Source organism: Typha angustifolia, chromosome 7, assembly GCF_048772165.1.
Source record: "Typha angustifolia cultivar Huaian chromosome 7, ASM4877216v1, whole genome shotgun sequence".
In the NCBI taxonomy this organism is placed as follows: domain Eukaryota; kingdom Viridiplantae; phylum Streptophyta; class Magnoliopsida; order Poales; family Typhaceae; genus Typha; species Typha angustifolia.
Genome location: NC_133245.1, coordinates 12731114 through 12755155, shown reverse-complemented (window position 1 = coordinate 12755155; position 24042 = coordinate 12731114). Strand labels below are relative to the sequence as shown.

Genomic DNA, 24042 nt, shown 5'->3' with positions numbered 1-24042 from the left:
CTTGATATAGGGAATCTATTGAACTTGAAGATGTTAGACATCGCTGATAACTTTTTAACAGGTCCCATCCCTCCATCATTGGGCAATTTGACGAACCTTTATGACCTGCTACTATTTGACAATCGATTGAGTGATCCTTTACCAAAGGAAATGAATAATATCACAAACTTAATTATTTTTGATTTAGCTGGAAATAATTTATCTGGTACCTTACCATCGGATGTCTGCAAAGGAGGTCTACTTCAGCATTTTACTGCTCAGGACAACAACTTTGAAGGGCCCATACCAAGAAGCTTGATAAATTGCCCAAGTTTATCTCGAGTTCGACTTGAAAGAAATCAACTCATGGGAGAAATTTCTAACTTGGGATTGTATCCCAATCTGATATATATGGATTTGAGTTCCAACAGGCTGTTCGGCAAGCTCTCAACAAATTGGAGTGGATGCTACAATTTGACACGCCTAAGCATCTTTAACAACAATATAACTGGAATGATACCGCCCAGCTTTGGACACTTATCTCAACTATGTATGCTTGATCTTTCGTTTAATAACTTAGAAGGAGAGAGTCCAGGGGAAATATTTAAGTTGTCTAAATTGTTTAATTTGAATCTGAGCAACAACTTACTCTACGGAGAGATACCTCAAGAGCAAGGAATTATATCCAACTTGGAGATTTTGGATCTATCGGCAAATAGACTGAGTGGATCAATTGGACAACTTGGGGGTTATCGCAATCTTCTCTCTAAATTTGAGCAATAACCTTTTTAATAGCAGCATCCCTTTTCAACTTGGAAATCTAGTGTCCCTAAAAGAATTATTAGATCTCAGTCACAACTCATTTGCTGGAAACATTCCAGCCCAGCTAAGTGCATTAGTTATGTTACAAGTCTTGAATCTCTCACATAATGAATTGACAGGTTCTATTCCGTCCTCCTTCCGAGATATGAACAGCTTATTAGCCATAGACTTATCGTATAATGAGCTGGAGGGACCTCTTCCTGATAGCCATTTTTTCAAGAATGCTTCAGTGGAGTGGTTTATCCATAACGGAGGTCTATGCGGAGAGAGAAAAGGTTTGCCTTCATGCAGCCCAAGTCCTTTAAATGGAGGTGGTAAAGGTGATAAAAGTAAAATAATTCTATTAGTTGTTCTTCCGATTTTGGCTGCCTTACTTGTTTCTATAGGGGTTCCTATAATCTTCTGGAGGAGGAAGAGAAGCAAACAAAAGGAAGCAAATGTTTCTCACAATGATGCATTCTTCTTATGGAACTACGATAAACGAGATGCATACAAGGAAATTCTTGAAGCAACAGAGAATTTTAGCAGCAGGTATTGCATTGGCACAGGTGGATATGGGAGCGTTTACAAAGTCACACTACAAAAAGGAAAGACATTTGCTGTGAAGAAAATTCAGGCACCGGAAGATGAAGGATCCAATATTCATGAGCAACTTTTTCGACATGAAATAGAAGCATTGACAAGAACTCGCCATCGAAATATAATGAAGCTTTATGGTTATTGCTCCACTTCTCAACACAGGTTTCTTGTCTATGAATACATGGAGAAAGGAAGCTTGCTTAGTATTCTCAATACTGAAGATCATGCCATTGAGTTGAACTGGATCAAGAGACTAAATGTTATCAAACAGATAGCTTATGCTTTATCTTACATGCATCACGATTGCTCTCCACCGATAGTTCATCGGGACATCACTAGCAGCAATATTCTACTTGATTTAGAATTTAGGGCTTGTGTCTCAGATTTTGGAATAGCTAAACTATTGAAGCACGACTCATCTAATTGGACGACGCTAGCAGGAACTCACGGATATGTTGCACCAGGTAAATTGCATCGTGTTCTATTAACCTTAAAAGTTTGAATGCTTGGAATTGCTTCTGTTACATCATTGCTTCAATTCCCTAAATGATGCATTGTTCTTAGTTCAATTTGAAAAGCATATGTAAATTAAGCATAAAAACTAGTCAAATTTTTTGCAATGCTTATTTCATTGCGTGAAAGAAAATAAATTCTAACAAAATTTATTTTCAATCTCATTAATTGCAGAGCTTGCTTTTACAATGCGAGTAACCGAGTTGTGTGATGTATATAGTTTTGGAGTAGTAGCATTTGAAGTACTTGTGGGAATACATCCGGGAGATTATATTACTACTTTATCATCTACTCGTATCATGGACAATGCTCTACTGGAGAAAATTTTGGACCATCGACTACCACACCCAACAATTGAAGTTTTAACTGAAATATTAGCAGTAATCAAGATTATACAGCCATGCTTGGATGTCAATCCACTAGGCCGTCCAACAATGCAATATATATCTCAAGAGTTGTCTAAACTCAACATGCCGTATATACCCTGATTGCTTTCATCATCAAAAGTGTATAACCTTCATGGGTTCTCGACAGGATTGAGGTAACTACTTAATATGATGTTGTATGTAATATATGCATGCTTTTAGAGAATATCTTCTTACTTTGAGAATGTAATATTGTCAAATTATTTGTCATATAGTAATCAACTAGTGTGTAATCTTTTATTTCGTGTATCAATTTTTAATGGTGAAAGCATTTCAGTGTGTTCATATATATTATTTTTGATATTTGCAATACCATTGATCACTTATTCCACTTTCCACTCTGGTAAAAAACCGAGAGTATAATATTCTCGAAAGATGGAACTATAAAACAGTACTCAACAATGACTAGGTATTTCATTTGTGATATTTAAGCTGCGTTCATCATCGATAGATCGCTTTATTTTATGTAGTATAAAAACAAAAACGAATGCTTGTGTTGTGATAAGAAGACCAAACAACTTTGACGCCTCAATGACATAAGAATATGTCACACTAGTATTCAATAGAAGAATTAGTGAGATAAAATTAGTTTGCTTATTGTTAAGCTTGTATAGCTGTCCTATACCTATTGGTCCTAGTTTGTCAATTTGTTAACTAGCTAATTGTTTCAGTTAAGCTTTTTATATCGCTTCTTCCTCTTGTAACGATTCAATTTGTTTAATACAGAAGTTTTCTTCTTCTCTCCTCTTCTTCAATCCGGTATCAGAGTACTAGTGTGATTTCATGATTTCTTTCTCATTACGTTTTCTTCTTCAATTTTGTTCATCGATCTCTATCGATCTTCTATATTCTCTCAGAATTTGATTTTGATCTTTCATTTTCACATTTGATGGCTTCTGGAAGTACGTCTGCTTTTGGATCGTCTTCTTCGTCTGAATCATCAATGAGTGCCATTAATGATGTTTAGCCGTTTAGGGCTATCAGGCTTGACGAGCAGCTCGGGCTTGGCTCGAGTGAAGCTTGAGTCCGGCTCGGCTGGGTCAGAGCTGAGCCGAGCCCAAGTCATCATAATAAGCTCGATAGGCTCGATAGCCTGACTAGCTATAACTAAGGACACGTGGCATAAATAAATATTGCCACGTGTCCCTCACTAACCCATCATCACCCATAACCCATTCAATATTCATCACCCTCACCTACCCCACCCTCATCCATCACTTTACCTTGCCATTCAATATTCATCACCCTCACCTACCCCACCCTCATCCATCACTTTACCTTGCCCATCACGTCACCTTCCCTATCTTTAATTCCCTCACCCACCCCACCCTCACCTTCACCTCACTCTCACTCTCACCCTCACCCTCACCCTCATCCACCCGATCACCACTCCTAACCTCACCCCACGCGCTGCCACCTCCTCCCTCCCCGTCGGCCTCCATTGGCAACGACGGCAAGCCACCACCACGGCGCCACGCCTTCCTCTCCGTCGGCCTTCTCCTCCTCCTCCGTTGGCTTCCTCCTCGTCCACTTTGCCGGCTTCCTCCTCCTTTATTCACTATCTTCTCGTTGTCGCCTCCTCCTCCATCCGTCTTCGACTCCTTCAGCAAGCCACCGCCCACGCCGCCACCGCCTCATTCTCTAATCAAGCCCAAGCTTTGCTCGGGCTTAGCTCGGGCTCGGTTAGGCTCAGCTCGAGCTCGACTCGAGTTGAGCTAAGCCGAGCCTGAGCAACATTATGAGGCTCGAAAGTAATTTCGAGCCGAGCCTGAGCCAGAGCCGGCTCGCTCAGGCTCGACTCGTTTACACCCCTAATGATGTCTCGATTCTTTATTATCTTCGGAATTCCAATAATCTAGGTCTCATCTTGGTCTTTCAGCGACTAATAGGAGAAAACTATGCTTCTTTGAGCCAAACTATGCTAGTTGCACTCTCCATCAAGAATAAGGTGTGTTTCATTGATGGAACTGTACCTCACCTAGCAGGTACTGATCCTATATATTCATGGATTAGGAACAACAACATAGTTATATCCTAGATTTTGAATTCTATTTGTAAGGACATATTTGCTAGTGTGATATTTTTCAATTTAGCTAGAGAAATTTGGCCTTAGAATTTTGCAACTTAGGCGTGATATGATGAATCTTTCTCAAGGACAGATGAATGTTAGTACCTATTTTACTACGCTAAAGACTATTTAGGAAGTGCTTAGTAATTATAAACTTGTTTATACTTGTGCTCGCTGTTGTGGGGGAGTTAGGTCCATTGCAGATCATCACCAAATGGAATATGTTATGTCCTTTTTGATGGGACTTAATGATTCTATTTCATCTATTAACAAGGTGTTTGCTCGCACTTCTCAAGAAGAGCAACAAAGGAATTTTTATGTCCTTACTAATGGTTCTAATGGGCAAGATTCTATGGCGTTTGTTGTGAAGAATGACTTTTCTAAGGCTGTTGTTTCCACTAGATTAATAAAGCAATAACAATCAGAAAAAAAGACCTCTTTGCACTCAATGTGGATATCAAGGTCATACCATTGATAAATGCTACAAACGTCATGGTTATCCACCTGGATGTAAACCAAGGCAAAAATCTAACTCTCGAACTATTTCTGATTCCATAGCTAATGGTAATCCTGGCAATATGGGTTGTTTTGTTCAAATGCTCAATCCAATTCAATATCAGGATTTGATGTAAGTGCTATCTAACCACTTGAGTGCATCTAAAGCTAGTACTTTTGCTCCTTTAGGTACTTATTTTTCAGTCTCTCTCAACATTATTCCTCAATCTCCTAATATTTGGATTTTAAATTCCAGTGCAATTAGTCATATATGATTCACCAAATTAACTTTCTTTAACCTGTTCAGAATGATTGTGTTACTCTACCAAATCACAATAGGATACTCGTCTCTTACATTGGCACTGTGAAACTCAATTCTGTTTTGCTGCTTAAGGATGGTCCTTATGTGTCTCAGTTAAAATTCAATCTTCTATCTATCTATTATTTACTCTAGAGTACCTCCGTTTATGTCAGTTTCTTTGATGGTTCTTATGTGATTTAGGATCTGTACAAGCAGAATATGATTAGTAGGGGTAGAAGGCTTGAAGATCTTTATGTCTTTAAAGCTTTTTTTTATTCTAATAAGACTAATTTAGTTTCTCATGGTTGTATTTCATCTTTTCTACTGCTTATGCTGCTTCTTCTGAACTTGACACCAAAGACTAGGCCATTTGTCTTTTAAGAGATTGGATTTGTTAAAAGAATAGTTACAATTTTCTTTTAATAAGAATAACTTGCATCATCATTGTTTTATTTGCCTCTTGGCTAAGCAGCGCGGATTAACTTTTTATTTCTCATAACAGTTTATTCAAAAATGCTTTTGATCTCATTCATTAGGATGTAACTGGATCTATAAAATCATTCTATAGGATGTAACTGACCAAAGGCAAGCATTCTATAGGATGTAACTGGATCTATAAAATCAATTTTCATTTAGATGGGAGAATTGAATAAAAGAAAACAATCTCTTGGCAATTGCTTCAAATAACAATTGGACATTGGTCTAATTTGATGTCCACAATGCATTTTTGCATGGTGACTTGTTTGAGGAAGTTTACATGGACTTACCCCTTGGTTATTCTCAATCTCATTCTATTGTTAAAGGGGAGAGACTTGTATATCGATTATATAAATTCATCTATGGATTAAAACAGGCATCGGACTTGGGTTTAATCTAGTCGAGTTCGGGTCGTAAACGAGTTAACCCGCCTAACCCATTTAATAATAGAGTTGTGTTCGCGTTTATACTACTGACCCGTTTGACCCGTTTAAGTATACGAGTCAGGTGGGTCGAGTCAATTTGCCAACCTTCAACCCATTATATATAAACTAAACACCCTAAACCAAACTCACCCCTTACGCACGCCTTGATTCACCACTTCACCTCACAGCTCTAGTTGCCTCATCAAAAACCAAAAAGAGGAAAAAATTCGGCCCAACCTACTACCTACCATGGTGCCGAAGTGTTGTCACCTATTGCCTTTCGCCCGCCGCTTGTCGTCTACCTCTCACTCTCCTCTTCGACCTTCCTCTGTGGCGACATCCTCGCATTCCCCTCCTCCCTCTACTACCTCTCACTCCCCGCCTCCCTCCCCTCCACTACCTCACTCTTCTCTTCAACGGTTCATAAAATAAAACCTTCTTTCCAGCGACATCCCCGCCCTCCCCTCGTCTAAAAATCTCCTCTTCGGTGACATCCCCGCCTTGCCTCCTCCCTTTGCTACCTTCTCTCTCCTTTGACCGCCTCTCTAGTTGCACCGATCAGGTCCTTCCCTCCCTCTCCAGCCTCACCTTCCTCAGCAGATTCAGAAATCTAGGGACGCTAGAGGAGCAATATCCTCTTATTTGTCATCCCCGTCCTCCTTGCCTCCCTATCTCCAACTACACTGCACACCTCTCTCACCTCATCATCCCCATCGATACCTCGATCTCTACCTCCACTTCACCAACTCTGATGATGCCTCCACCATCGAATGTCAAGCCAGTTGAATTCATTTACTAAATATTGTCTAATTCTGCTGGATTTGGATTTGTGTGATATATATATTTTTTTTCATTAGTTTGGTTAGTAATCTTGTAAATGGGTGAATGGTATTGGTGTTAATGGATGATTGTAAACTTGTGGTTAATTGTGTGTGTAAACGGGTTAATCATGTCATGTGTGTCGTATAAATGGGTTAATCGTGTCGTGCGTGTCGTGTAAACGAGTTAAATGTGTTGTATAAAAAATATAATATATTTATTAAACGGGTTGTTTTCGTGTTTGTACTATCTTGACCCGACCCTATTTAACTCGACTAATCCGACCTGATTGCCACCCCTACTTCTCAGAGACCTTGAGATTGTGTCTTTAACTCCTACTCTTTTCTTTTGTGATAATCAAGCTTTTGTCCACATAACTTCCAATCCTATTTTTTCATGAGCGAACTAAACACATTGAGATCGATTGTCACTTTGTTTTGAGACAAACTTTCTGAAGGATTTTTGAAGCTTCTACCTATTAGGATTTCATCAGCTTGCTGATGTTTTTATATATGCTCTGATAGCTGCTTTTCCTTTTCCTTTAATAGGCAAGATGTCCATCTATGACATTCATGATCATGAGTCCATCTTGAGGGGGAGTAACAGAATTAGTGAAGATAAAATTAGTAAAGCTTATTGCTAAGCTTGTACATCTGTCATATAGCTATTGGTCCTAGTTTGTTGGTTTGTTAGCTAATTGTTTTAGATAAGCTATTTATATAGCTTCTTCCTCTTGTAATTATTCAATTTGCTTAATACAGAAGTTTTCTTCTTCTCTCCTCTTCATCAATATTCAACTTCTTTTGATCGACCATATTAACTTCAGAAGAAAGGCAAGATGACATTCAGATTAGAATATTACTCACTTCAAAAATCTAGTGGAAGAGACAAAAAATGCAAGCAATATAATTTAATATAACTTCAAAAAAATAAGTTGACTTAATCTCTAGATGATTATTTTGGGATTATTTAAGTTTCGTATTATGTAGAAGGAAATCTTACAGTTAAGGGCTCACAAATGTATAGTAGCTCATACATTGCATCTCATGTTTATAATGAGGCTATATGTTGCATGGAGTTACAAGGGCCATCAAAAGCCATGGGCCAATTAGTACATGGGCTGAGCCCACTAATTTGACAACTTTTCCATAGTATGATTCTACTTGACAGTTCATGAAAAGGAGTGGAAATAAACTAATTGCATTCTTCTAAGGCTAATGAGCACCAGCTTAATCTGGATAGAAGAAATGATAACTCATAGTAACATGCATACGTGATTCTTTAGTATATCCAAGAGAAGTAAATTTCTTATAATCCAAGTTTTAACTCTCAGAATTGGCATTGTTTTCTAGTACTCTTTTAAGCTCAAGTTGGTCACATGCATACTGTCATCTAGTAGCTTGCAAACTGCTGTAGGAGGGTAGGTAATCAAAGTTGTCTGTCAAACTTCTAGCATGCAGCCAGAGGTTACCATCTTCATATTTGATTGACTACTAGGATTACTTGTCTGTGAATCAAGTTTATTCAATCCAGAAAATATTCATAAGAAAAGGGAACTTGTACTTACTAAATTTTATTTTTCTAGGCCATGCGATTCCTATGCTATAACATTGTATCATCGTAGTTTAATTACAAAAAACAAATGCAACATATTCCATTTATAAAGTTTTGGGAATTGGTACATAAGAAGAAAATAATTAGAGAAGCATAATTAGATTATCATTTAATAAAATTGTTTTGTCAATAATTTATTTGATCCTTTAATTTCATCACCATAAATAATAATTTACAATGATTTACTTCAATTTGACCAGTGGAATAATGCCCAGTTGGTTAAATAACTTCGAGATCCCGGACATGGTCTTATTATGCAATGGATAGAAATACACCAAACATATGAATACTATGCCTTTCAAAGGTTAATTTTGAGTCCATTAACCATGAGTTAGATACTAACTTTGCCTATCTAAATTAGAGCTGAAGATATTGATCCGATTTTGGATCGACAAAATTTATTGTTTCTTGAACTGGGGTCTCCATCCAAATCCAATAATTACTAGTTCTTTTTAGAATCCAAAGGGATTAACTAATTAGCATAATCCAACCAGTTGCCTCTACTCCAAGCAAGGTTGTCTTGGCCTCTTGATCCCAAGGAAAATGCTAAGAAAGTCATCAAGTCCTCCTAGATCTACTATCTTTTATCATTGCAAGTTATATATCTTCATACAGCCAATCAAAGGAAGAAAAGTTGGCTAATATTCAAAACCTAACCACTTGAGTAGTAAAACGACGCAGTTCCCGTACTGGTTATTAGTATTATCAAGGGTACTCATAGTTGGTGACATCGAGTACAGTGTACAAGATTACTAAGTCTTACACGATACTTCTATTTGCCATTTTTCTGATATGTCCTTTGGTTGAGTTAGGATATTAACAAGACACAGCAAACAATTTTAGATCCAGATCCATACACCCAGGCCAATAAAAATAGACCATGTTCACCTTATTTCCCTTTGATGTGATCGTGCTCTTCTCTGCCACTCAACTCTTGCTTAAAATTTAAGAAAATTGATTAAAAATATCCTACATTTTGTTTCTAGTATTGTTTACACCTCATCTTATGAGTATTTATCATTTACCTCTTACATTTTAGGTTTAATCCTCAACAACACCCTAATATTAGTTTTTTTTTGTTAAACCGTAGATAACTATATTCATTAGTTAACTTTAGTAACTATAGGTATAAAATGACAAAGATGCCCTTGCTATCTCTTCTTCCTCTCTCCAGGTTGTACTCAAGCTCTACTATTGTCGACTGGAAATGAGAGAGAAGAAGAAAGAAAAGAGGAGGGAGGGGGCGGCTTCGGTGGCGATCCCGACGGTGCGGTGGTGCTGCACCATCACCAAAAACGAGAGGGAGATTCCCTCCTTCTCCGGCGGAGGAAAGAAGAGGAGGCAAGGAGAAAGGAAAAAAAGAGGAAAGAAGAGAGAAGGGGTGAGAGATCTGTGAGGAAAGAGAGAGGGATGGAGAAGAGAGAACACAATGAGGGAGGAAAAGGATCGGAAGATGAGAGATATCCAAGAGAGATAGAGGAATAATTTAGATATCTAATTTTTAATTTTTAATATAATTTAGGTAAGATACGATGTAAAACACATAGTAATTTTAATCAATGTTTCTAAAATATAATTACGCTTAATCCACATCGGAGGGTCAGGAGGAAAGCATCAGGGACGGCAAGTCGCGATAAGGTAGTAATAATATCCTAAACGAGTGTTATCTTGGTTAATCAAGCAACAGATCCTGAAAGCACAAGCAAGCTTGTCATCACCTAAAGCACATGAGGTTCCAAGTTGGCACCAACCCTAGGTGCCACGTGGACCCCCACCGAACTCCCGCCTATCCATCTAATGTCACGTGCCAATTGGGAGAGCACTCGGGATAAAGTTCCTTAAAGTAGTGAAGAAATGGGATTAGATAAATGGATAAAAAGTGGGGAGGGAGAAAGCGAGAGGTGGGATTATGGTGGCCAAGTTGGCTGCTGGCATGCGAATTCTTTTTTGTTTTCTTTCTTCTTCTTTTCCTTTTTCGTGGGCTGCTATTTAAACTTTTTTCCTTTTCACCCCTCACCCCCCACTCGTAGCTGGGAGGCGCGTGCGCGCGGCGTAGCTGTCTGTCGTAGGGTTCGGTGGGGCCCGCAAGGAGTGGGAGAGGGGGCAGCGGATCTCTCAGTAGATTCCGATCTATTTTGCGTCACGGAGACGGCAAGCGGGAAAAATGGACGGCGGGGATCGCAGGGCGTGCGGAATTCACGGGACGGCGTCGCGACGTGGCAGGCTGACGGCGTGCCGCGTCCTCAGAGAGCCCGCCTCCAGCGGAAGCCTTAAAGTTCGTGCGGCGGCCGTGCAGACCTGACTGCCGCATACGGTATCGTTTGCAACATTTTAGCTTCGGAGATATGAGAATTAAAAAAAAAAAAAAAAAAAACATAGAGCCTCTAATATTGTATTAGCTCATCAACTATTGTAAGTACAACAGTAGTTTTACTTCTTTATATCATTACATTCTTATAATTAGACTTCACTATTTTTAATACTAGTATATAGTATAATCATTCTCGTGTTTCTTTGTAAACTAGTATTGTACGTGTGTATAAAGTTAAAATCATAATTTTACAAATGACTAAAGTACTCTGGAGAATGGCAGATAAGGATATGCGAGAGAAAAAAAAGAAAAAGAAAAAGAGAGATAGTGATTAAACTAATATATCTTAAAGGTAAAATAGTATTTGATAAATATAAAAATATTAGAATGTAAAATAAAAGGTGAGGAGTAAGTGTTACAATACTAGTATTGAGATAAATAGTTACTTACTTGTTATACTAGTATTGAGAAAAATAGTTAATTACTTGTTATATAAATGATTAAAGTACTCTATATAACAATGAGAGAAGAGAAACAAAAAAGAGAGAGATAGTGGTAGTATTTAATAAATATAAAAATATTAGAATATAAAATAAAAAGAGAGAAGTAAGTATTACAATACTAGTATTAAGATAAATAGTCATTTATTTATTAATTAGTATTGAGAGAAATACTTATTTACTTGGTATGCTACTAGTATAACAAAACTTATATTAGAATAAATATTTTCTTATTACATATGATGGATTCAAATCTATTAGACAGTTGGCATGGAGTATGAATAGATCAGCATTCACCTAATATTGTTATTCTATCGTTGTCTCTAATTATTCTTCGATTAATCTGCCGGCATATCCAAGAAGTTGTTTTTTGGTTGGATAAGGTTGTCCCGAAATTTGTGGTCCGTGGGTCCGCTTGCCAGCTCGGTTTGGAGCATTTAGTAGGTGGGATTCATGGCGCCAATGAGATATAATTGCACCTATAGAAAACGAAGACGAGATTGTATGTTTGGGACCTAAAATTTGTGAAGGGATTGTAGACACGGGCAGTAGCTTTTCCTTTTCTTTTCTTTTCTTTCTTCCTTTTTATCTTTTCTTCTTTTTGTGGTAGGGTTGGTGTAATTATTTTAAAATAATAAATTTATGGACAACAACACTCGTACTTGAGTTGTATTAATTAGTGTTATGTAAATGGTCAAGACTCACATCTTATAGAAGACCCAAATACGCAAAGAGATTGAAATTCAAAACGAAGAAAAAACAAATTCAGCATGCAGACGTGATCCGAACATAGCATAATTTGTGCGAGGAACACTTGAGAAATATAAGTAAAGTTTGAAACCGACTTATAGGATTCTAAATGCATGCACAAAAACGAAACAAGAAAGTTTTTTTTTCCTTAGATTTGGACAGAAGTTTTTCTGTAAATCACAGACAATTTTCATCTCTATATAAAGAATCCAGAGTTATTCACGATGAATACAATTGATCCATCCAATCCAAGCTAGGAAACCTCAAGGAACTCACTCTTTAAAAGTGTGAGGAGTTGATTGTGTATTTATCTACTTTCATATGTTTTGAAGGACTTCAAAAGAGTTACACCATTTTTAGAGTTTTATGATGAATCATTTATTTTAAATATGAACTTTTGAACTATTTGAAAATTATTCAAATGATCTTGTTTCTATTCTTTTGTTAGATTTCCTCCCTTCTCCTGAGTGTTTTATGATTATCTTTTCTTGACCTTGTTAATTTGTGACAAAAAGAGAAAGAATTAGCGTTAGGGGGAGAATAGGTTTTGATTGACTATTTAAATATTTCTCTGTTTGTGATATGTGCTTTCATACTTAATGGTTGATTGGTTAGACGTACATGTTGGTGCTTGGAGATTACATGCATATATGCTATAAGCACTTGGAATTGGAATTCAATTCTGAAATTACATGCTATGAATCACTTATGAATCAATAGGTTTGAATTGCATATAGCTTGGCAAATAGAATGCTAGAATGCATAGGATGTATGTGCGAGTTTTGACTTGACCATGTTATTTGACATGTTCACATATTGTTTAATGCATAAAGTCAAGTTAGACGTTATTGAAATTTTTTTAAACTTGACTTGCTTGACTTGACTTGATCATGTGTTTCGGTTTTCGGAACTTATTGGAAATCATGAGTTGATACCTGACTTTTGGAGTTGCTTGAGAGGTTTGAAAATTATTCTTGGAGTTTATTGCAAATCATGAAGTTGAATATATGTTGAGTATTTGGAATATCTCGACATATATTTGCCTGATGGCCATTGATTTTTATTTTTATTTTATTTTATTGTGAAAGCATTATGAATGAATGGTTACTGAATTTAATATGCTAAATATAATTAGGGTTTAGATTTAAAAATTATTGGTCAAATCGATATTTTGCTTTACCCACTTGTCTTTGGCAGGTATCTAGTGTTTGTGCATTTACAGGAACTTATATTTTTTTATTAATAAGTGTGTTGTTGTGACTCTAGGAATTTTGTAAAGCTTAGCGATTTGTTTAGAATTAGAGTTTTGTAATATCAAATTCATAGACAAACACATATATCTGTTAGAATTATATATATATATATATATACACACATCATATGGAAGATCCAAATATGCAAAGAGATCAAAGTTTAAAATGAAGAAAATTAAGTAAAATTCAGCATGCAATTTCACACCAAGTTCGAACCTGACATGATTGATTCGATTCCGAACATGTAAGAAATACTTAAGGAATATAAGTAAGATTTGAACCGACTAATGGGATTGGCACATAGAATTTGAAATAAGATTTCAGATTTAGATATAAGTTTTTCTAAGAGACTTACCTAGTAGGAATCAAAAATGTTCCGTACATCTATATAAGAGATTCAAAGGTACTCACAAAGACATCCAATTGATCTACCTAATCCACAAGAGGATTTAATGGATGATTGCTTGCCTACTTCTATATATGTTTGAAGCATTTTGAAAGAGCTAAGCCATTTAAAACTATGCATTATCTTCAATGTCACAGGACAAAGACATAAGTGATGGATGGGGCAACAATCAAATGGAGGTGATAATTTTACAGATTAATTCGTTAGAATGGACTGCAAGTAAGAGACGAACTTCAACACTTAGATATTAGTGTGTTACAAGGGCTTATAAATGAACATTGTTTTAGTGATTTAAGTAAAATAAATTGGTTTGTGCGTGATTAGATCTATGACATTTCCTCTTTTCGTTTCATAAAAAATTTCCACACTAAACTCAGTGGTCATATTTTTGTATGCTTTTTATATCTTTTGGACCTATGCTTTCTTTCCTTTCCACCCCCATAATTTTAATTGATATCAAAGTATAGTACATTTGATTCACAAAATTTCAATTGACATCAGACTTGATAATTTAGATTCACAATTTTTCAATGGCGTTTCTTATGGATTATAGTCAACTAGGAAGTGGTGAATTTTGAGAAATTTTGATGGGAGTATTGAATATAATATTGAGTAACATTTGTGAATGATTTGCAAGATATATATTCTGCTTAGATATCACATTAGCAGATGTGGACCAAATATATATTATTTATAAAGAAGAGCTACTGTTTTATAGCTACCGTACACAGTTCATATGTAATGTGTATATTTATATAAGCAATGTATATATATAAATTATAAACACTATATATATCATCTATTTATACACAGTTTTAAAATAGAACTAACGTACAGATCATTCTAACATTTGCATGAATATAATTAAAAGTAATATAAAGATGGACCTTTTAAAGTTTAGCCGAGAGAAAACAGGCAATGATCTCACACTATAATTGTAATCGAACTCTAGAAAAATATATCGCTAACCACTCAGGAAGATTGAAAGCTCCCAATTTAAAATGCCTTTAATTAAAGAAATCGTTATACTATGTGTCAGTAGTTCAGGACATGTTATGTACTTTTAACAAATTAAGAGAAAATCGCGTGTGTCGATTTGCGACTGTTTCTTAATATTATCTCTTAAATAAACAATCTCGGTTGTCTAGAGGAGGAAAGAGGATGAACAATATAAAGAAAAAATATCTATTTAATGTCAAGATCTGTGATTGTTTTCTTAAGACGACTCTAGATTTAAATTGCTAGCTAATTGTTATATGGTGAGAGGTAAACATGAAGTCACATGACGCAATAACCTTACTATGCTAATAATACTATACAAATAGAAAAACCTACTGTGGTTTAGCAATTGGGAAAGCAATAAATTTCTTGCTTTATAAACTTTAATAACTTGTCTAAGGGCTTGAAAGTCCACAAAGAGAAAAAGAAAAGGAAGAAGAAGAAGAAAGCTTTCCTACTCCATTACATCTTATAAGTACTTTTAATTCAAAGATTCAGAGTTTTACACTGTTTCCTTATGACTTAGTCATCGTACTGTTTTGTTCTCACATGATCTTCTGATTAATGGGAGAAGCAGAATCACTAGACTCGTCCAAAAAACTCAGGAGCAAAAATTTCTCTCGTGACTGTAACGTGATCAAGAACAGAGAGAAAAGAAGGAATGGACACGATCAAACAAATTTGGTAAAAAAGCAGTATGCCGTTGGTGTCCATTGAACATCGTATCCTATCTGACAGTGACATGATTTTGATGGTAGATTTTGTTATGTATGTGCTGTTCATTGTTCTCTGTCGTGTTCTAAAACATGATTCCAAGCAATGCTGGATAAGAATTTGCTCCAAAGGGACCCAAAAACTATTAAAAACTCGTAATATTAGGTAATGATATCGCTACTTGTGGGATATTAATTTTCTCACTATTGGCATTACATTTTTTTCCTCGTGAAAATAATGGATAATAGTATAATAACCTTATGTTCTTCTCGATGAACTATTTTTGAAGAGTTACTCTAACTGTCACTTAAATAGCAATCAAAGTTCTTAAAATTTGTTTGTTGTAGTACTTGTCCTTATTTTTAACAGATAAATATATAGAACTTTATTTCGTAGTTATCATTATTCTCCTTTATAATTGATCATCTAAAGGATTAATATTTCAAGTTGGATATCTGTGAACTCTGGCAAATTACTCTCGATCCTTTGTAAAAGATTGGGTTTAGAACTTTTTTGTTCCTTAGAAATGCTTCATTTTTAATACAAAGTAAACGAAGTTTATTGTTTATCTTGCCATTTTACCTAACTTGAATAAAGTAATAAGTTTCCCATGCTTGAAATGATCTACAAATTAAAGTCAAAAGATTCTTTAATGAAAGCATCAATAGTATTCCTTCTTCACTATTAAAATCTTGAGATTTTGTGTCCTTGCAAGACAAAGCATTGATTTGATACTTGAATAGCGTTCGTACAAAACAATTTAAAAGCTCTATCCAATGAAGCTACGCCAAAGCTTAGAGTTAGAAAACGAAGTTGTTGACCAAACCAAGTGGATGGTTCCCAAATCATTTTGACTAAAACCTACATCACTGAACACAATTAATATGGAATAAGAACCTCACACATGGAATAAGAACCTAACTTAGGTTTGTGATTCCAAAGAAAAATATAATTAATATGCTCACTAACAAACAACACAGTCATTATAACATTCCGTTCATATTTGAGGTTTGATTTACGATAACTTATGATTTCATTGGAACACCATAAATATTTATTTATCAAGAAATAGAGGGAAAAAATAACCTCATCACCTAGCACATTAATCGGTCGAGACATCATATTCTTCACCGAAATTATAATTAATAGTTTATATTTTATGTCATAAGTTTCTATTTTTTTTCTAAAAAAAAATGAGCAAGCTCTACCCACTTATCTCAGAAAAGAAAAAAAGAAAGAAAAATAAATATTGGAGTAGCATGTCAAAAGAAAATTATATCATCCAATTTTAAATAAGAGTGGTGTGTATATTATATATATATGTGTGACAGATAATAAGATGACCTAATTGGAAGGGCAATTCTCATTTCAATGACTTGCACGCATATAGAAGCACAAAATCTTTAGTCTGACCAAATCACCTCAAAGTTAGCACAAAGCCCAAAAGCTTCTCTACTGCTCAAGCTCTCAAACCCATAACTAATATGATTTAGCACACTAGTTTATTAATACCAATGATAAAATTAACAAATAAAAGTCTCTAGAGAAAATAAAGGAAAAAGGTTGGGTTGTGGGAAGGGAGTCCCTTGGATTACGACAGGCAGAGGGAAAGAGATGGAAAGTTGAAACTTGAAAGCGTGCTTGCCGGCCATTACAGCTTCTCTCTCTTCTCTTTCTTGATGATTTATTTTTAATTTTTTGTCGATTTATGGTGAGGTTGGGATGAGGCCAAAGAAGGCTAAATCCAGTGTAAGGAGTCGGTGGGAAATCTAGAGAAGGGGGGAAAAATAAAAAGGAGAGAAGACGAGGTAGATTCCGTGAATCATTGCTTCCAAGAAGGCCAGGAGAGAAAAGGAAAAGGTGGTCGCTTTGCGCACACTCGGGAAAATCCGCAAAGCTCGCTTTTTTTTTTTCCTCCCTAAGATCTAGACTGGAAAAAGCGAACTTTGTATTCCCTACTGGTTCCAAAGATTCGTGGTTTCTGGGGCTCTTGATCGTTGTGAGTGGATTTGAGAAAGATCCTGTTAGGTTTCTTCTCTATTGGTGAATGGTGGGATCCATGAGAAGAAAGTTAAGATTTTGATGCCGGCGAGGCGACGGAAACTGGAAGTGATGAAGTGGGTAGAGCTCGATTTCTAGTTTACTCGAAGGAGATAAAGAAAGGTGGAAGTTGGTTTGAGGTGGGTTCTCTTGATTCTGTGTATAGACTTCTATGATTGGTTTGTCTGTGTGAGAATATAGAACGTGTTTGGTAGCCAGGTGGTGAAAAGAAGGCGATTTCAAAGTTAGGTGCTGGAAATTCTCGATTGGTTTTGAATTTGGAGCGGGAGCAGCTACCAAGTGGTGGAAATTTTTGGTTATATTTGTTAGTTTACATAGAGTCATGGAGCTTCACGTATTATGTTGCTGAGGCCATTGAAATGAGGATACGAATCATGGAGTCAAAGGTCTGTTGAATTCTTCCTTCTCTTGTTGTTACGGTATTTTCTAGCCATACAAGTTGTTTTATCTATGTATGTTCTTTGATTGCTCTGTTTCTTCCTCTTGTTTCTTTCTTCAATTATATCCGAACTGAAATGCCACTTTTTTAATTGCATGTTTTGTATTTTTTCAATTCAATTTGGGAAACCAATAAGCTGAGGAATTCATTCTTGATTGATTAGAATCAGGGTTTTAGGGCTCCTCCTCTTGCCAATAATTGCTTAGACAATGGATGCGATTTGGATTTGGATTTGTGAATCACCTTATAATTGTATTTTCTCTGATGGTGAACATGCATGCTATTTTGGAAATGCAGGGGATTTTCGCTTTTGGAGTTATTCAGTTAGCTGTGCTGGTAGCCTTTCTGTTTTTTCATAGTTCTGAGGGAGTAAACCTTGAAGGTCAATATCTTTTGGAACTTAAGAGTAATTTCAGTGATGATCTCCACCACCTTGGTAATTGGAACGCAGATGATCTAACACCTTGTGGATGGAAGGGTGTTAACTGCACATTGGACTATGATCCAGTAGTTTTCTCTCTCGATCTTAAGTCCATGAATCTTTCGGGAACAATCTCGTCGAGCATTGGTGGATTGGTTCACTTGACTTATCTTGATCTTTCCTTAAATGGGTTCTCTGGCAAAATTCCTGGGGAAATTGGGAACTGTTCGAAGTTAGAGGTCCTTTACCTCCATGACAATAACTTTGAAGGTAAAATCCCCCCTGAGCTGGGAAAACTATCCTTCTTGATTACTTGCAATGTGTGTAATAACAAGCTTTCTGGGTCTCTACCGGAGGAGATTGGGGGCATGTCATCACTCACAGAGTTAGTGGCATACACAAATAACCTCTCAGGTTCATTACCTCATTCTATCGGCAAACTCAAGAGCCTGGTAACTTTTCGAGCAGGACAAAACCTCATATCTGGAAGCATTCCTGCGGAGATAGGTGAATGCCAGAACTTGGAAGTGCTTGGTCTTGCCCAAAACCAACTGGGAGGTGAGATCCCTAAAGAGCTCGGGAAGCTGAGTTATCTGAAAGAATTAATTCTTTGGGGTAACCAACTGTCCGGAGTCATTCCAAAAGAGATTGGTAACTGTACGCACCTCAAAACCATTGCCCTTTACCAGAATAATCTAGTGGGTTATATACCTGTGACATTGGGGAACCTGAAGCATCTACAAAACCTATACCTGTACAGAAATGGATTAAATGGTACAATTCCAAGTGAAATTGGAAATCTGACTTTAGCAACCGAAATAGACTTCTCAGAAAATATGTTGACAGGAGGAATACCAAAGGAGTTAGGCAACGTGAAGGGCTTGCGTCTGCTCTATCTCTTCCAGAATCAGCTTACAGGTTTTATTCCGATTGAACTTTGTGGATTGAAGAACTTGACAAAGCTTGATCTCTCAATCAACTACCTTACTGGCACCATCCCAGTAGGGTTGCAGTATCTGAGTGGGCTTATCCAATTACAACTTTTTAATAATATGCTTTCAGGTGACATTCCTCAGAGGCTTGGGGTCTATAGTCCACTGTGGGTGGTTGATTTCTCAAACAACAATCTTACTGGGCAAATACCAACCCATCTTTGCAGACATTCTAATCTCATTCTGTTGAATCTATGGACGAATAAGTTGAATGGAAATATTCCAAGAGGGATAACAAACTGCAAGTCTTTAGTGCAGCTTCGCCTTGGTGAGAACAGCCTGACAGGCAGCTTTCCTTCTGATCTCTGCAATCTGGTGAATTTGACAACCATTGAGATAGACCAGAATAAGTTCAGTGGACCTATTCCACCAGAGATAGGAAAATGCAAAGCTTTGCAAAGGCTTAATCTTCCCAACAATTATTTTACGTCGCAATTGCCAGGGGAGATTGGTAATCTGTCACGGCTGGTTGTATTCAATATTTCATCTAATAGACTGAGTGGAAGTATACCATTGGAGATTTTCAATTGTACGAAGCTGCAACGACTAGATCTGAGCCTCAACTTTTTTGAGGGTGGAATACCTAATGAAATTGGAGCTCTTCTGCAGTTGGAACTGCTTATTCTTTCTGATAATATGTTATTAGGGGCGATACCTACCATCTTAGGTGAGCTTACTCATTTGACAGAGTTGCAGATGGGTGGTAATCAATTTTCTGGTGGAATACCAAAGGAATTGGGTGGCCTCTCAAGCTTACAGATTGCAATGAATCTTAGCCATAATAAACTTTCTGGGAAAATACCAGATGAGCTTGGGAATCTTGCTTTATTGGAATATTTGTTACTCAACAACAATAACTTAACTGGTGAAATCCCAGCGACATTTGCAAATCTGTCCAGTTTACTTGGGCTCAATGTCTCATACAATGATCTCACTGGTCCTCTTCCACCTATAGCACTGTTTGAAAACATGGCTGCTAGCAGTTTTATAGGAAATAAAGGGCTCTGTGGTGGACCTGTTGGTGAGTGTAGTGGGTCTTCATCTCTAGCTCCTCCTTCATCATTTAGAAGCTCGAAACCCTTGGGTAAGATTGTTGCTATTATTGCTGCTGCTATTGGAGGAGTTTCACTTGTTCTTATTGTTGTGATTGTATATCATATGAGAAGACCACTTGAAACTGTTGCTCCTTTGCAAGATAAACAACTTTGTTCTGCAGCGTCAGGCATGTATGTTTCCCCGAAGGAAGGGTTTACATTCCAAGATCTGGTTGCTGCTACAAATAATTTCGAGGAGAGTTTTGTAATCGGAAGGGGTGCTTGTGGGACAGTTTACAAGGCTATTATGGGATCTGGACAGATAATTGCTGTAAAGAAGCTAGCATCAAATAGAGAGGGCAGCAATACAGATAACAGCTTTCGTGCAGAGATTTTGACTCTTGGAAAAATAAGACATCGGAATATTGTGAAGCTCTATGGCTTCTGTCATCACCAAGGTTCTAACCTTCTTCTCTATGAATACATGTCAAGGGGCAGTCTGGGTGAGCTACTCCATGGTCAATCTTCTTCTTGTCTTGATTGGGAGACGCGCTTTATGATTGCCCTTGGAGCTGCTGAGGGGCTTTCATATTTGCATCATGATTGCAAGCCTCGTATTATTCACCGAGATATCAAATCCAACAACATTTTACTGGATGAAAATTTTGAAGCTCATGTTGGAGACTTTGGATTGGCAAAAGTTATTGACATGCCACAGTCAAAGTCGATGTCTGCAGTTGCTGGATCCTATGGGTATATAGCACCTGGTGAGCCCTGAAATAACACTTTCTTATTACACTATTTGTTTTCTGTGCCTTGTAAGGATTTTATCATAATTGCATGTTTTGAAGAATTACAAAAACAGCTACTGTACCTGACTCTGACGACATGAACTTTGGCCTCTTCCTGTATGTTGGTGAATCTGTTGCCACAAGGCAGTACTATTGTTTAGCTCTGATACTGAACTATCTAATATTGTTTTCATCTTCATTGCTGTTTTGGTTTCAGTTCCTTGAAAAACTAATGTTTTAGTCAGTTTCATCCATTTTGCCTCTAATATTAGTCATTTTCAGCCTTTATTTTAATAGATAAAAGTTCAAAAAAAATCTACACAATAGAAGGAAATGTAGAATTTATAAATCAATATAGTAGAAGAAAGAATATAATGATTCACATAACATTATGAAACTTTTGAACATGGTATTGATCATCACAATGTGAAGATGGAAAGAGAGTTGTGTGATTTGAGTTTTTGTTGAAAACAGGACAGTGAGTCCTATTCCCAGCCTGTAAGGCTTTAAGTGTGAATGTTTCCTTTCAGACAAAAGAGGAGTGAAATGAATAAATAAAATTCATACCAAGTCCAGCCAAAAATGTGTAAATTTTCTCGTTTTTCTCTTATTTTCAAATTGTTGCTAGATTGCATAGCATGTGGGCAACTGGTTGATACTGGGTGAGCTACAAGCTTGATTCCAACCAAATCCATCTGGAAATCTGAAAGATATGTGAAAAAATTGTTATGACGGCTGTCTCAGTTGGATGCTGGTTTCCAGGGTATTCTCAGGGAAAAAAAGGACCCAAACGTGAAACGCTTCAGTAAAATTTTTTGGTTTCTGGTGAAAATTCAAACACAGTTCACGTTTCACTGGATGACTATATTAGTTGTATTTCGCATGTGCCTATGCTGGCTATATATTATTAGCCCTGGGAGATTGTTATAATTTGGTCGCTATTCCATCGTAAAACTTAGCTAGTTGCAGACTGTTTATTTCCTGTTAATTGTTATTGTGATGCTTCTGCTACCATACTTAAGCATTAGTGTACTAAATTTTTTGATATCCTTATTATTCATTGAAGAATTTAAATGGAATACCTACCCAATAGTAGAAGCTGTTTAACTGATCGTAAAACATATATCATTAATCTCATGATTGGATTATTCTTTTAAATGGCTTGGTCATATTTATGACAAAAGAAGTACTAGAGAAGGTTTCTCTGTTTCCTTTTCACCTTGAATAAATTCTTGTTTTGATGATCATTACTTGCCTTTTCTATTTTAACTTGCATCTAGCAAACTGCCTTTAATTGGATTGTTTAATTTTGACTTAAAAGTCCAGGTGTTTGATACTCAAAAGTTCATATTGTATGCTACTTCTTCTTTCCCATTTTAAGAGGCTCAAGAAGTAGATTTGAATTAAATTGTTGGGGGTTTTATATTTTAATTGATAGATAGGGCCGGTGAGATTTGAACTTAGAACCTCTTGTTCTAATACTATGTTAACTTATCTATTACTCTAAAAACTTAAAACTTTTAGAGTATAGTGATTTATTCTTTTATACTCCAACACCTATGCTTATTTCTAATAGTGATTTTATTTCTATTAGCTTGTTTCTGTTTTCTTTTACTACTAAATTGCAGTAGAATACCTCTTCTAGAAAGTATCACAATCTACCTGGAAATTTGTACTTGTACTTAGGTGGTATATATTTTGTTGCTGACCTTGTCGTTTTTCTTCAGAATATGCATATACCATGAAGGTCACAGAAAAATGTGATATCTATAGTTATGGAGTTGTACTATTGGAGTTGTTGACTGGAAGAACACCTGTGCAACCATTGGACCAGGGAGGTGACCTTGTTACATGGGTAAGAACTTACATCAAGAATAATTCTTTGGCACCGGGAATTCTTGATAGTAGATTGGATCTAGAAGAGAAAGTTGCTATTGATCACATGATCACAGTATTAAAAATTGCCTTGCTATGTACAAATATGTCTCCATTTGATAGGCCACCGATGCGACAAGTTGTAGTTATGCTAGTTGAGTCTAAAGAGAGAGCTGGGAGCTTTGCTTCCTCACCAGCTTCTGATCTTTCTCCAAAGGAGGATGACTCATAATGTACTTATATTTTTGTTTTGATCTGAAGCCTCTGCTCTTGCTGATTTTTTTCGTTGTAATTTGATATAGTTTCTAATAATACCCATTCTTTATATAATCTTTGATGTTACATATATCTCAACATCTTCTATGGTACTTTCTATAAGAATCATGAGTATTTTTCCAAAAAGCATAAGAACAAGGAAAGAACTTAGTCAATTTTACAAACAGAATTGTCAGATGGGGTTTCCTGTGTTTTGCTAGATGTCATTGGTTTTGATGTTCAAAAGAATGCAAGTCTGATATAGTAAATACTACATTGTGTCACTATGAATTTTTCTTGATAAATCATTTAGTGTAGTAATGTACTTTTGCCTGGTGGTTTCATTTTCCTTTATTCCTTTTCTGGAATTCTTGGTACAGTACACGGTTGTTCAATCCAGTAGGACTACTGCTTGGTGTTGGGCTAAATCCAAATATGACCAACTCCAATTTTTAGTCCAGTTGTATTTACTTTTCCGATTTGGTTGGACAAGGAAGCATAGGTTGAGAAATCTCAAACTTAACTTAAGGTTAGTTGAGTTGTGAATACAAACTCATTCTGTCCTCGAATCGACCATTAACTTTGCTTCAACTTAATACCAGGCTGACCGAGCTGAATACACACGCATTGGTTCCTGTATGTTCTTATTGCAATAATCTCTATTTGGATATGTAGGTTTACTTTATACTAGTGATGCCTTATTTGTTAGTTCCTTGTGTATACA

The 24042-nt window shown here is 36.4% G+C and overlaps 2 protein-coding genes across 7 annotated transcripts; both read left to right on the top strand.

Moving 5' to 3' along the window:
• Positions 1–880: 880 nt before the first annotated feature.
• Positions 881–10355, top strand: LOC140763554 (MDIS1-interacting receptor like kinase 2-like). 6 transcript variants are annotated; one of them, XR_012104844.1, is made up of 3 exons: positions 881–1844; positions 2068–2434; positions 9692–10355. XR_012104844.1 is itself a non-coding variant. In XM_073101801.1 (3 exons), exons 1-3 carry the CDS (start codon positions 881–883, stop codon positions 2379–2381), a joined length of 1167 nt encoding a protein of 388 aa, XP_072957902.1. In that variant the 3' UTR covers positions 2382–2581. The 6 variants fall into 6 exon arrangements, 4 of the variants coding, with proteins under 4 accessions (XP_072957902.1, XP_072957901.1, XP_072957900.1 ...); XR_012104843.1 differs by lacking the exon at positions 9692–10355 and adding an exon at positions 7452–7646; XM_073101801.1 differs by lacking the exon at positions 9692–10355 and having other exon boundaries at positions 881–1076; positions 1188–1844; positions 2068–2581.
• A 6685-nt stretch (positions 10356–17040) lies between these two features.
• Positions 17041–23393, top strand: LOC140762022 (uncharacterized). The gene is made up of 4 exons (XM_073099622.1): positions 17041–17630; positions 17710–17897; positions 18248–21164; positions 22916–23393. The coding sequence occupies exons 2-4, from the start codon at positions 17871–17873 to the stop codon at positions 23293–23295; spliced, it is 3324 nt and encodes a 1107-aa protein (XP_072955723.1). The 5' UTR covers positions 17041–17630; positions 17710–17870; the 3' UTR covers positions 23296–23393.
• The last annotated feature ends 649 nt before the right edge of the window (positions 23394–24042 follow it).

Excerpts from the sequence above, each read along its gene's own strand:
- LOC140762022 (XM_073099622.1), top strand. The coding sequence starts at position 17,871 with ATGAGGATACGAATCATGGAGTCAAAG. Across the intron at positions 17,898-18,247 it reads TACGAATCATGGAGTCAAAG|GGGATTTTCGCTTTTGGAGT; the intron begins GTCTGTTGAATT and ends TTGGAAATGCAG. Across the intron at positions 21,165-22,915 it reads CTATGGGTATATAGCACCTG|AATATGCATATACCATGAAG; the intron begins GTGAGCCCTGAA and ends GTTTTTCTTCAG.
- LOC140763554 (XM_073101798.1), top strand. The coding sequence starts at position 881 with ATGTTACAAGTCTTGAATCTCTCACATAATGAATTGACAGGTTCTATT. Across the intron at positions 1,845-2,067 it reads TCACGGATATGTTGCACCAG|AGCTTGCTTTTACAATGCGA; the intron begins GTAAATTGCATC and ends CATTAATTGCAG.